At 52.9% G+C, this 13,255-nt stretch overlaps 1 protein-coding gene across 9 annotated transcripts; it reads right to left on the reverse strand.

The window, feature by feature from the left end:
• Positions 1-73: 73 nt before the first annotated feature.
• On the reverse strand, positions 74-12,900 carry ECSCR (endothelial cell surface expressed chemotaxis and apoptosis regulator). 9 transcript variants are annotated; one of them, XR_012913960.1, is made up of 10 exons: positions 12,418-12,572; positions 9,062-9,106; positions 8,699-8,749; positions 7,861-7,998; positions 6,667-6,780; positions 6,148-6,300; positions 5,954-5,990; positions 3,674-3,770; positions 3,407-3,496; positions 74-330 (listed from the first exon to the last, which is right to left on the reverse strand). XR_012913960.1 is itself a non-coding variant. In XM_075996100.1 (10 exons), the coding sequence occupies exons 2-10, from the start codon at positions 12,476-12,478 to the stop codon at positions 3,488-3,490; spliced, it is 705 nt and encodes a 234-aa protein (XP_075852215.1). In that variant the 5' UTR covers positions 12,479-12,522; positions 12,867-12,900; the 3' UTR covers positions 3,142-3,487. The 9 variants fall into 9 exon arrangements, 8 of the variants coding, with proteins under 8 accessions (XP_075852215.1, XP_075852216.1, XP_075852214.1 ...); XM_075996100.1 differs by lacking the exon at positions 74-330 and adding an exon at positions 12,867-12,900 and having other exon boundaries at positions 3,142-3,496; positions 12,418-12,522; XM_075996101.1 differs by lacking the exons at positions 74-330; positions 3,407-3,496 and adding an exon at positions 3,142-3,358.
• Positions 12,901-13,255: the final 355 nt, after the last annotated feature.

Raw genomic sequence — 13,255 nt, forward strand, 5'->3', positions numbered from 1 at the left:
TATTTTTAAAATGCTGTAGTATTGTTATCATAGGTTGGGTACTCCAGGAAATAGACACTGAGACTGAGATCTATGTACTGAAGTTTTATTGGTGAGTCCTGGGAACAACAGCTGTAAGGAGTAAGGGAAGCAGGATTGCCACGGCGAGAAACTGAGGCAAGGGGTCCAGGTCTTCATCTCCACCCAAAACCCTCAGCAGGCAACAAGTGCCTCGATCCTGAAGTGGGACGGGGGTGGTGGTGCTCCAGGTCGTCGGCTACAATTGCTGTCTAGTACTTTCACTTCCCAAGTATCGACACATACATTATTCTCTTTTACCTGCCCGGTAGCCTGTGAGGTAGACAGGGCCAGATAGGAATCATTCTTCCCTGTTAATACACAGGGACGTGGAAGTCCTGAGAATGTCAGTCTTGCCTGGAGTCTCCTAAGACTTGTCCCTGGCTGCCACCCGAAGTGGTCTCCAGTCAACAGATTGTGTTCATTTATTTCTTACATTTAGAGTTTATAGAACTGTGGAAAATAAGAACTACAAAAGATAGTGAAGGCCAAGTAGTCTAGCCACCTCACTTTAAAAGTAAGAAAACAGGCCGGGCGCTGTGGCTCACGCCTGTAATCCTAGCTCTTGGGAGGCCGAGGCGGGCGGATTGCTCAAGGTCAGGAGTTCAAAACCAGCCTGAGCAAGAGCGAGACCCCGTCTCTACTATAAATAGAAAGAAATTAATTGGCCAATTGATATATATATAAAAAATTAGCCGGGCATGGTGGCGCATGCCTGTAGTCCCAGCTACTCGGGAGGCTGAGGCAGAAGGATCGCTCGAGCCCAGGAGTTTGAGGTTGCTGTGAGCTAGGCTGACGCCATGGCACTCACTCTAGCCTGGACAACAAAGGGAGACTCTGTCTCAAAAAAAAAAAAAGTAAGAAAACAGGCTTGGAGAAGGGGGTTGATTTCACTAAAGTCAAGCTGCAAGTCTGCAGTGGAGTCCAACCTTACAACCAGATTTCCTTCACCCAAGAGCCGGTTTTTATTAGCTAGGATGTGCTGGGCACAGCATGTCACACAGGAACTACACTCATGAGCAGGTTACAGACCCTGCCCTAGAAAATTTTAGAATCTAGTAGGTTTCTTCAGTCTCACTATAATAGTTTTAATGGGACAGAGAGAGTAAAACTTTTGGTTCAAAGATTTCTCTCTCATGACAACTTATGAAGTCTAAACCAGAAGAAAATAGTATATTGTTGCTTCAGAATGAGTAAACCGTGTTCTCCCTGTTTTTTTTTGTTTTGTTTTGTTTTGTTTGTTTTTGGTTGAGACAGAGTCTTGCTCTGTCACATGGATAGGGTGCAGTGGCATCATCATAGCTCACAGCAACCTCAAACTCCTGGGCTCAAGTGATTCTCCTGCCTCAGCCTCCCGAGTAGCTGGGACTACACGACACTCGTACCATGATATGTGGCTAATTTTCCTATTTCTTAGTAGAGATGGGGTCTTGCAGTTGCTCAGGCTGGTCTTGAACTCTGGAGTTCAAGTGATCCTGCCACCTCAGGCTCCCAGAGGGCTAGGTAGGAATACAGGTGTGAGCCACTGTGTCCAGCCTCTTTTCCTCCTTCTTTTAAATGACTTTATAGTATTTCTGCAATCCTTTGGTTTGTTTGTTTTGTTTTGTTGAGTCTTACTCTTTGTCTGGGGTAGAGTGCTGTGGTGTCAGCCTAGCTCACAGGAACTTCAAACTCTTGGGCTCAAGCGATCCTCCTGCCTCAGCCTCCTGAGTAGCTGGGACTACAGGCATGCGCCACCATACCCAGCTAATTTTTTTATATATATTAGTTGGGCAATTAATTTCTTTCTATTTATAGTAGAGATGGGGGTCTCGCTCTTGCTCAGGCTGGTCTCGAACTCCTGACATTGAGCGATCCTCCCGCCTCAGCCTCCCAGAGTGCTAGGATTTTAGGCTTGAGCCACCACACCTGGCCAGCGATCCTTTATTCTATTTCTAGGACATAAAGATAACAGCTGTATGGGGTAAAGTTGGTGAGCTTTTAGTCACAAACCGACCTCATGGTAAACCTTCCCAGTGTTCGTCCCAGTGCCAGGATCAAAGTGATGCATGTCCACCCTGGGGTAGGCAGAGTACATTTGCCATCGTGTCATTCAGCTCTCCCTCACTGGAGTTTCTTAGTCAAAATGTGTTGTGTTCCCATGTTCTCACTCTCCAGATTTAAAACTTCTTTATTGGTGACAATTGGTCACTGTTTATAGCCCCCTGTTTCTCTCCTCTATTGGGGTGGTTGGTCAGTTGCTTCCAGCCTACTTAATAAACCAGGTCAACCGAGGCAGATTTGACATAAAGTGCCTTCTACCTCCCAGGTTTCCTAGAGAGCTGCCCACATGGGCTGATACTTGTATGCATGCCTGGCCCCAAAGCTGCTAGAACATTTTGTTAAGAAATGTGCATATGAGGCCGGGCACGGTTGCTCATGCCCGTAATCCTAGCACTCTGGGAGGCCAAGGCGGGCAGATTGCTTGAGGTCAGGAGTTCGAAACCAGCCTGAGCAAGAGCAGGACCCCATCTCTACTATAAATAGAAAGAAATTAATTGGCCAACTAATATACATATACAAAAAATTAGCCGGGCATGGTGGCGCATGCTTGTAGTCCCAGCTACTTGGGAGGCTGAGGCAGGAGGATTGCTTGAGCCCAGGAATTTGAGGTTGCTGTGAGCTAGGCTGACACCACGGCACTCACTCTAGCCTGGGCAACAAAGTGAGACTCTGTCCCAAAAAAAAAAAAAAAAAGAAATGTGCATATGAGCACAGACCTTAAAAGAAATTAGGGCTGGGCATGGTACTCATGACTGTAATCCCAACACTTTGGGAGGCCAAGATGGTTGGATCACTTGCAGCCAGAAGTTCTAGATAAGCCTTGGCAACATAGCCTATCTCTACAAAAAGTTCTAAAAATTAGCCTGGTTTGGTGGCACATGCCTATAGTTCCAGCTAATCAGAGGCTGAGGCAGGAAGATTGCTTGAGCCCAGGAATTCAAGGCTGCAGCAAGCTATGACCACACCACTGCACTCTGCACTCCAGCCTAGGTGACAGAGTGAGACCCTGTCTCTAAAAATAAAAAGCAGATGAGAAATAAATTAGACTGCAGACCGGAAAATAATTTTAATGCAAAATAGAAAGGATCGATCCACCTCAGCATTTTCCTTGCTCTTGCTCTATCGACTCCTCTTTTCTGGGACCACAAGAAGGTAGGAGGAGCAGGCTGTATGCCTAGAGTGGCTGTCCATGTGGGAAGGAGTCTCTCATGTTGGTAGCTTGCTCCCAGACCTAGAGGAATGCTAGTGTCCTTTAGATCTGGGGGCAGACAGAAAATGATAAAATAATTTACATGTGATTCATTGCCTCAACCAATCCCGTCTCTTCCTCTTCACAGTCAAGGGGCAGCTGCATCATCCTGGGACTCATGGGGACCCAAAGTCACTTTTAAAGAACCTGCAAAATAAATGCATAATGAGGAAGGGTGAACTTAGGAGTCGTAGGGTAGGGAAGAGGGAAAAAGAGCCTGGGTCTTTGAGAGTATCTCCTTTCTGGCTAAGGCACTAGGGACTGACAGGAGGAGGCGGGGGAAGGTGAGTTTGGGGAAGTAAGGAAGGAAACAGAAGAAAGCACCTTCTCTGCTGAGAGGCCTCCTTTGCTGTTGTTCGTGTTGACGTTCTTCATGGAGATGAGGGTGATGCCGTCTTTCTCTCCACTGGCTGTGGAGCAGCTGGGGAGTTGAGGAGTCTGGGTTAGAGAGGAGGATGGGAAGGCAATGGGAAGGCAATGGGAAGGCAGGGGACTGTAGGGTTCTTGAACCTTGGACTTTTGTTCGACAAGTCTGTATTTTGGTGGTGGACCATAATGAAATGAGAGTGTGCTTTGAGCCCCAAAAGACTTGTATTTATATTTACTTGGTTATACTACCTACTACTTGTTTGATCCTGACCAAGTTACAACCTTTCTTAAGCCTCTGTTTTATTTTGTCTTGTTTTGTTTTGAGACAGAGTCTCGCTTTGTTGCCCAGGCTAGAATGAGTGCTGTGGCATCAGCCTAGCTCACAGCAACCTCAAACTCCTGGGCTCAAGCAATCCTCCTGCCTCAGCCTCCCAAGTAGCTGGGACTACAGGCATGCGCCATCATGCCTGGCTAATTTTTTCTATATATATTAGTTGGCCAATTAATTTCTTTCTATTTATAGTAGAGACGGGGTCTTGCTCTTGCTCAGGCTGGTTTTGAATCCTGACCTTGAGCAATCCTCCCGCCTCGGCCTCCCAGAGTGCTAGGATTACAGGCGTGAGCCACCACCACCCGGGCAAGCCTCAGTTTTTTTTAATGTATAAAGTGAAGTAATACATACCTTGAAGAACTGCTGTAAGAATTTGAGATAATATTACAAAGTATAAGCTGTTGTGCTTGGTACACTAGCGGGTGTTTAATAAGCAGTTCCTAAGCTTAAAGGGAACAGCTTCTTATATAGAATCTGAATCTCTACACTTTTCATGAAGGAATCATGGAGGCTTAGCCCTGGGGCTGAAGAGTTTCAGTCCTTCTCCTGTCACCTGAATGTTTCCTTTTAGATCTGCCCCTATCTGCCCACTCCTACCCCCAGCCTCAGTGGAGGCTGTCAGGATTGTATGTGTGTGTGTGTGTGTGTGTGTGTGTGGTGTGTTTGTGTGGTGTGTGTGATATGTATGTATTGTGTGTATGTGTGGTGTGGTGTGTGTACAGTATATGTGGTGTATGGTATATGTGTGAGATGTGTGGGATGTGTGTATGGTATGTGATATGGGATGTATGTTGGGGTGTGTGGTATGTGTGTGGTATGAGGTATGTGTGTGTGATATGTATGTATAGTGTGTGTGTGGTGTGGGGTATGTGTATGATGTGTGTGGTATATGGTGTGTGGTGTGGGATGTGTGTGGGAGATATGCATATGTGGTGTGAAGTGTAGGGGGGTGTAAGGCATGTGTGTGGTGTATGTTGGGGTATATGTTTGTGGCATATGTGGGGTGTGTGGTGTGTGTGTGGTGGGGGTTGGGGTATGTGTTTGTGGTGTGGGTGTGTGTTGAGGTGTATGTTGGGGGTGTGTATGTGGTATATGTGGTGTGTGGTGTGGGGGTGTGTGTGGTGTGGGATGTGTGTGGTGGGGGTTGGGGCATGTGTTTGTGGTGTGGGTGTGTGTTGAGGTGTATGTTGGGGGTGTGTATATGGTATATATGGTGTGTGGTGTGGGGGGTATGTGTGGTGTGGGTGTGTGTTGAGGTGTATGTTGGGGGTGTGTATGTGGTATATGTGGTGTGTGGTGTGGGGGTGTGTGTGGTGTGTGTGTATGGTGGGGGGTTGGGGCATGTGTTTGTGGTGTGGGTATGTGTTGGGGTGTGTGTTGGGATGTATGTTGGGGGTATGTATGTGGTATATGTGGTGTGTGGTGTGGGGGGTATGTGTGGTGTGGGATGTGTGTGGTGGGGGTTGGGGCATGTGTTTGTGGTGTGGGTATGTGTTGGGGTGTGTGTTGGGGTATGTGTTGGGGTGTGTGTTGGGGGTATGTATGTGGTATATGTGGTGTGTGGTGTGTGGTGTGGGGGGTATGTGTGGTGTGGGATGTGTGTGGTGGGGGTTGGGGCATGTGTTTGTGGTGTGGGTATGTGTTGGGGTGTGTGTTGGGGTGTGTATGTGGTGTATGTGGTGTGTGGTGTGGGGGGTATGTGTGGTATGGGATGTGTGTGGTGGGGGTTGGGGCATGTGTTTGTGGTGTGGGTATGTGTTGGGGTGTGTGTTAGGGTGTGTGTTGGGGTGGGTGTGTGCTGTGGGGTATGCATGTGCAGGAGGCAGGAAGTGTCGGCTCCCTCTTGGAGTGTGGGCGTGGGCATCAGATAGAAGTTTCCTCCCTTGGGCTTCTGACAGTCTTACCTTTCAGACAGCCCGGAACTCCCTGGTTTCTGGGGATCTGTAAAAACCGAAGGCACAGATTGGGGGTCACACGCTGTAACTCAGAAGCCCAGCCTTCCCCTCAAAGCCCACCCAAGGGGACCCTCCCAACTCATGGAGTAGTGCTTGTGCCACTCCTTCCTTAGCTCCAGCTGGGTGTCACCTTGGGCTCTCGCCCTGGGTCCTCAGCACAGAGGGGCCAAGGGGGGCTTGAGGGTCGCGGCAGGTACCTTCAGACTCCTTGCTCTTCCGACACTTAAACCTTAGACTGACCACACTGACTAGGACAATCACCACAACCACCAGGATGACAATGAAGCTGATAACACCTGAACAGGGAAAAGGAAGAGGTGAAAGGAGGCAGAGGAGGGGACGAAGCAGGCAGCCAGAGTCCAGAATTCCCTTCCCAGCCAAGTCCTATATAGGCAGGCTCCAGGAGCAAAGTGAAGTCCACTTCGCTGCTGAACAAACGAGCTCTCAGCCTACTGCCCCTGGCCAAGGTGGGCTCCACAGTCCAGCTCCATCCCCTATGAGGACATGGAAGAGCCTCCCTCCCTCCCACCAGGGCCTTCCTCATCGGCCAGTCCCTCTCGGAACAAATGGGTGAGATTTGAACTTGGGTTCAGGACCCAGAGTCCAGGGCAAGTCCAGGGGTCCAGTCCCCTCCCATGTCCCACCTCTCCTCCCTCTCTCACCAAATGCAGCCACAGTGAGCACTGTCTCTGAGGTGGGGCTGGGCAGGACGGTCAAGTCTTCCCTTGCACTCAGGCTCGCGCTGGCTGAATCAGGAGTGACATTTTGAGACGCGTCTAAAACGGAGTGGGGTTAAGTGTATCAGGGAAGAGGACCCACACAGCCTCCAGGGACAGCTGGCTTCCCTCCCACCTCCCCCAGGTAAAAGACCGCAGAGGGAGCTCATGCCCTACAAACAAGACTTCCCGCCACTCCACCCAGATCCCGCGAAGATGGAGGTCAGAACTGCGGTGATGTGGGGTCACATGAATAGCATTGCTGGTTGCTTATGTTATTGGTTCTAGAGGACTCCAGAAGGCTCAGGATGTTTCCCTCATTGTGCTCTTCCCTCCACCCCCTGGGGCCCAGAGGAAAGGGATTTATGCTGTAGAGATAGGAAGCCAGAGTGGGCAAGGAAGAGCCTCTGTGTTTTGCCAAGGGTTGAGGTGGGAGGAAAGAAGGGCATCGGCTGATGCTCAGGTGCGCATCCAAGCTGCCAGTGAAGGGACACAGGTTTCTGGCCCACTTAAAAAGTGCTACGGTCACTCCTTTCTTCCCTCTGTGACTCACGTACTTCAGGCCTGGTTGCTGTTCCATTCCCTTATCCTTCCTCATACCTCTACCCAAATAAGTCTAGGAGTGTAAGATACCCCAGAGCCAAGGGATGAGATGGCGGAGAGGATCATAGACACCTCCCCTCAGCTCCTCTTCCTTGTGAGCACAGACAGAACACACCTCCGCCTGTGCTGGGGCTGCTGCTGCGGCCTGGGGCGCCCGAGCCTGCGCAGTGAGACAGCACGGCCGAGATGGGGGCCTGCCCCCCAGCTCTTCTCCCATGCTGCTGGGTGGAGGCCAACCTGCCCTGGAAGAGTCTAGCCCTTTCCCAGCACTTTCTGCCTCCTTTCCCTTCATTTTGGGGTCTTCCTCTCTAACCATGCCTTCCTCAGTCCCAAGTCCAGGCTTGGTGAACAGACCCAAGTTCCTCTCTCTACTCCCCACCGAGCCTCTCTCATTCTGTCCCAAACCAGGGTGCTGCTGATGTGGGTCCTGGCCCCAAGACGCCTGGCTGTGGGACAGCACCTGGGGCTCCCGGAGAGGGGGAGAAGGAACCCACCCGGACATAACCCAGAGTGCTTCAGCCTGCCCCGGGCACTCACCAAGTCCTGCCGTGTGTTTCTGTGGCTGGGCCTGAGTTGGGCCCTGCAAGAACGTGGAGTCACCGTCCCTAGTGCTTGCGTTCGGGGTCACAGGATTGCTCGCTCCCATGGGGGCCGCTGGGGCCTTGTTTGTAGCAGCTGGAATCGGGAAGCACACAGGGAGCCTGCTCAGGCCTCCGCCAGCCCGTGCACAGGGAGGGCTCTTCCGTCCGAAATCTTCCTTTTCTTTACTGCTTTCAATTCCAGAAGGGGCCACTCTTGTCGTTCACCTCTGGGCCTTTACCTGGGCAGTGCCCTCCTCCACCTGGAATCGCCCTGCCACCGTCCACCCCACAGCCTTTCCCCGCACACCTAAGTCCTTCTTGGCTTCAGCTCCAGAGGCCGCTCACCCTGGCAATAGTCCCTGGGCACCCGAGTGCGAAGTGCCCGACGCTGCTCTGCGTTCCCACGACACCGGCTTGTGCCCATCACAGGCCACCTCCCTGCTTTGTAACTGTCATCGGGAGGTTCCGTCCCCTCATCTGTTCCCCCAATAGTTTATGTTCTCCTTTAGAGCAGAAACTGCCTGCTGGCTCCTCTCTGGGCCCTCCCTGATGGCATTTGCAATCTGCATGGCACAGTACCTGGGGTACCGGTGCTGGGCAGAGGGCGTGCGCTCTTAGGCTCTGGGGAAGGGACGTGTCCTGCAAGGACAGAGGCAGATAGGGACTGGAGGCGGGGCAGGTTTGGTGACACCACACTCCCTCGCCCATCCAAGAACCCTTGGGCTCCAAGCAGGTCTGAACGACTGGGCGTGGGGCAGGAGAGAGGGGACCAGCTCCTCGGCACCCACACTTACGTGTATTGTGAGAAGTTGGCTCTGTGGTCAGGCCTAGACTGCTGAAGGTCCCTGCAACAGAGCATAAGAGGTTGAGGGGTCCACGGCCTCCTGTTGCTCTGTCTCCCTCTCTTCTTCCCTATGTCAGTGAGTCTGTCTCCCTACCCCACTTCCCACCCCCAACCATTCATCTCTTTCAAGACATGTTAGGCTGGGCCAGCTGAAAAAAGTCCCTAGATGAGCTCAGCCTTGGACGAGCTCCTGAGAGCTCTGGCCCCAGCCCCAATCACCTGAGCTGAGTGCTAACCTGGCACAGAGCTCCTCTCACCCTCCCTGAGCTCCCAGGCCTAAATGCTGGAGTAGACCCTGTGTGTTTGCTCTTACCCTGAGAGCTAGAGGTCTGGGTTGTCGTGGGCTGTGAGTTGTGGCCTGCAAGAGAAAGCAAAATAAATAGACTAGCGTGGGAAGTCCCCCGCCCCGCACGGAACCCACAGTGGAAGCCTGGCCTTCTGGCTCCCTGAGTCTCCCACGCTGGAAGGCAGACACGCTCGGCAGAGGGCTAAGGGACATGGGCTCTAGCGCACGGTGCCGGCTTCCTCCGAGACTGTGACTCGATAGCACCATCACCACCACCTCACGGGTCAGAGTCCCAGAGTCTTTTCCTGTCTCTTCAATCCTACATGGGTATTATACCAACCTGGCACAAGGTCAGGGGAAGGTTATTTTAAATAGCAACCGTCCAAGGACAGAGGACCAATGACTCATTGCATTTAGACAAGGACCCAGGACTCCAGGTCTCTAGGCTAATGTTTACCCTAAGCTGGCACTGGACCATTCACGTTTCCCTGTGAAGACTGTCACCCTGGAGCCACCCCAAGGGAAGGGGATGGGAAGATGGGAAGGCGAATGAGACTGGGCAGGAATCAGGGCTTGTATCTGGGCTCTCTCTCTGCCTCCCTCCAGCCAGCTGGAGGTAGGAGCCTGCAGGAAGCCAGTTCTGAGGTATATACAGGAGGCAGGAAAGCTCTAGAATGAGGAACCAGTTTACTCTTACAGGCAGAGCTTACTTAGGAAACGGTTGTTATAGGCCGAGCCCGGAGAGGAGTCAGTTACCAGGAGTCCCTAGTCAGAGGTCTTTGCATGTGCGTGTGTGTCTGTGGGCCTCTACCCAGACGCATGTGTGTGTGCGTGTGTGTGTGTGCCCCCATGTGTGTCCTGCTGTGTGTGTGGGTCCTGAAAGGTCAGGTTGTGTTTGCTCATTTTCCACAGTGAAATCATTCTTGAAACCTGTGAACAATGTGGAAGGAAAACAACGTGGGGAAATGGAGCCGCCCAGCTGGGTTCCCGTCCCTCTGCTCGGGCTGGGACCGCAGCCCCCGGCCTGGCCCTCCTGCTCTGTTGGCCTCTCATCATCAGGGAAGCACCAAGCCCGGGCCTGGATGGACAGAGGCGGCTGGGTGCCAGGGCCCGCCCCAGCCTGTGGCAGCCTGCTGGTCTGTTTATTTTCCTTAAGCCACTGCCTTCCTCCATGGGGCTATCACTGGGATTCCTGTAGAATTAATTGTTTCCAAGCCCAAGTTTGACCAAACCCCTGGGCCATGTTTTTCGAGGTCACCATTTCTGAGAGTCCCATTCCCTTGTTGGTTGGGGGGTTAAGTGAGGAGTTAAAACTTGTAGGAATCTAAAGAGAACCCTTCCTAGCTGGGGATGACCCTGGGAGAGTCCTTTCAATCCAAGGCATGTCCTGAAAACATCTGTTGGTTATTGATCAAGCATATCTAAGGTACCATCTAAATGCTATAAGGACATAACTCAGTTTTTGGTGGGAAGGCACAGTGCGCCATCCTCCTGCATTTCTCTAGAAAGAAAACTATTTAGTGGCTTGGGAGGAGTTCCAATGTCACAAGCTTCAAGTCCCAGTTGCCCACTCACTCTTTGGCTCTTGCCCCTCCCCTTGTCAGCAACAAATTTCCTCTGTGAGCAGGGGAGGCATTAGGGAGCATCTGTGCCACAGGCCACTGGGCACGCAGATGCCCAAAGAACTCTGGCCACAGGAGTTTCTGATTCTCCTGGTCTCCCCTGCCTAGTCCCTACCCGCTTTACTCCCTTCCAGTCTATCTCTGCCCCACCCCCGTTTTCCTCAAGAGCCTAGTTTAGTAGTTAAAATCATGGATTTTAGAGTCTGACAGGCTTGAGTTCAAGTCCTATCTGTGGCACTGACTGTCTGACCTGGGCCTCGGTTTTTTCTACTTTCAGATGCAAGCGATATCAGTACCTCACCAGTTGTGAGGAAAAGAAAATGCATATAAAGCCCTCAACACAGTGCCTGACAGATAAATCTGCCCCTGCTCAATACATGCTGGACACTGCGATTTTTGCCCTGTTCTCTCAAATCCTCCAAGTCTCACGTCCGCCCCGGCTCTGTGTGTCGGCGGTCGAGCCCCCGTGAGGGCCTGAACGTGCTCGGAAGGGCTCCTCAGTCACCAAACGGAGGAAGCGCCAAGTGCTCTGCGCTGCCCGCAGTCAGGAGGAGAGGTTAGGAGACTGGGGAGGGATGGTGGCACTGGCGAGCCCTGGCACTTGCCGGGGGAGGACAGTGGGGAGGCACGCTGAGAGCAGTCTAGGCGAGCCCTGGCACTTGCCGGGGGAGGACAGTGGGGAGGCACGCTGGGAGCAGTCTAGGCGAGCCCTGGCACTTGCCGGGGGAGGACAGTGGGGAGGCACGCTGGGAGCAGTCTAGGCCTGCGGCAACGCCAGCTCACCGGCCATCCCTGCAGCTTCCATAGCAGCCTAGTCCCCCAGCCCCAGCCCCACGACTCTGTCCTGGGAGAAATGCCTGACCCCTCTGAGAGGCAGGGGGTCTCAGGCCCTCTCGCCCACCTCCAGGAAAGGGCCGGGCCGCCACCCTTCCCATCCAGGCGCTCTTGCACTCTGCTGTCCGAGCACAGAGGATTTGTGGGGGCTGAGGTGGGGGCGGGGATGGCCAAAGGGAAGTTGCTGCCCTGTGAGTCAGAATGTCCTGGACTTCTCATGATTCCCAGCAACTGCCCCCTAATTAGCAGACCCCTGATGAGCTGCTTGAGGGCTCATCGGATCCCTGTCTGAGAGGTGCTGCTTCTGAGTAATCTCCCCGGAGGTCACCTCATCTAGCCGCCTGGGTGAGAATGGTAATCCTCCCTGGTAAATAGTTATTTGTGTCTAACCTGAGTCCCTCTTGCTGTGATTTGAGCTTAAAGTCAACATGTGGAATTCCCAGGTGGTTACTCCTCAGATGAAAGAAGAAAAAGATCACCTGTAAAGCCCGAGGTGCGGCCAATTTCATATTAGAACTGTCGGCAGAGTGGCCATGGTTAGCCCTGCCCCCAGACCACAGGTGAGGCTCAACGTGGCAGCCACGGGCTTCCTGGGCCTGCGCACTCCTAGAAGAAGCTTTCTGGCCTCAGTCTCACACCAAGACAGCGCTTCCCACGACCCAGGAGTCCAGCCTCTCTGGGGGCCCCAATTCACCCTGGACAATGCCCCACAAAAGGATTTAATTACCCATATTGCTGTTCCACCCCTGCCTGGTAGTAGCGCCCTCAGTCCCCCTGGTCCCCTTCACAGAAAGTCTCCGGAATTTCCCTTGGGCACAGCCCCTGACGGAGAGCATGTGTGTCATGAAGGACTGACCAGGGACCAGGCGCCCAAGACTGCCAGCCACGGAGAGGAACGGCTGAAGGAAAGTGGCAGGTGCCTCTTACCTCGGAGCAGGAGGAAGCCCAGGATCGCCCAGCACAGCTGCGTGGCTCCTACGGTCCCCATGTCAGCTGGGTATGTGGCGGGCAGGCAGCAGCTCAGTGGAGGCTCTGTCCATAGTGGAAAAGAGAGAGGGAGTGCTGGGGCGGGGTGGGGTGGGGGCTGGCTCTCCAGGAGCTTCCTGTCAAAGAATAGAAGGAAACAGATTGGGACTAGCTCCAGGGGCCCTGCTCAGCCCTGCAGCCCAGATGAGGATGTGAGGTTGCGGCAGCAGTGACTACAACTGCATGCCAGGGCTCTGTGTGGCCTCTAGGGCCTGTGCACGATGACCAGGGACGGTGGCCTGGCCCCATCCCCATTCTCTTCTCCTCAGAGGGTCCATCAGTTTCCGACACGCATCAACTGGGCGCTTTCCTGGGGTCTAACTCCCATCCCGCCCCATGCTGCCCCAGACCTGCTTCTCCTGAAGCTCAGCCCGCCAGCCGCCCACGCTTGTGCACTCTGAATTCTCCACATTCCTCTCCCTCCTCGGCGGGCACCCAGTGCGGATGGGACTCCCAGTGTCTCTAGGGAGGTCCTACAAACATTGTTGGGATTCTTAATAGGAAAAAGGAGTGGGCCACATTCCAAGCTTCCTTCCCTCTGCCCCTCATTGGGGTTAGGTGTTCCCTGTGTGGGGCAGCCCCTGTCCTCAGCATCCGTGCAGAACTCATGCTGCAGGCCAGCACTGGCACTTTTCGGTACCCGCAAGACCTGGCACAATGCCTGACATAGAGCCGGCCTCCAGCATATATTTATTGAACTAAACTCGAAAGATTTAAGAGCAGAGAAATATTACATACC

The sequence above is a fragment of the Microcebus murinus genome, chromosome 21, assembly GCF_040939455.1.
Source record: "Microcebus murinus isolate Inina chromosome 21, M.murinus_Inina_mat1.0, whole genome shotgun sequence".
Taxonomy (NCBI): Eukaryota; Metazoa; Chordata; class Mammalia; order Primates; family Cheirogaleidae; genus Microcebus; species Microcebus murinus.

Bases quoted from the DNA above. Each gene is read 5' to 3' on its own strand.
- ECSCR (XM_075996100.1), bottom strand. From the start codon at position 12,478: ATGGGGACCGTAGGAGCCACGCAGCTGTGCTGGGCGATCCTGGGCTTC. The intron at 6,301-6,666 runs GTGAGAGAGGGA...TTCCCTGTTCAG, and splicing joins GCTCACTGTGGCTGCATTTG to GTGTTATCAGCTTCATTGTC. The intron at 3,771-5,953 runs GTAAGACTGTCA...TCAACTCCCCAG, and splicing joins AGTTCCGGGCTGTCTGAAAG to CTGCTCCACAGCCAGTGGAG.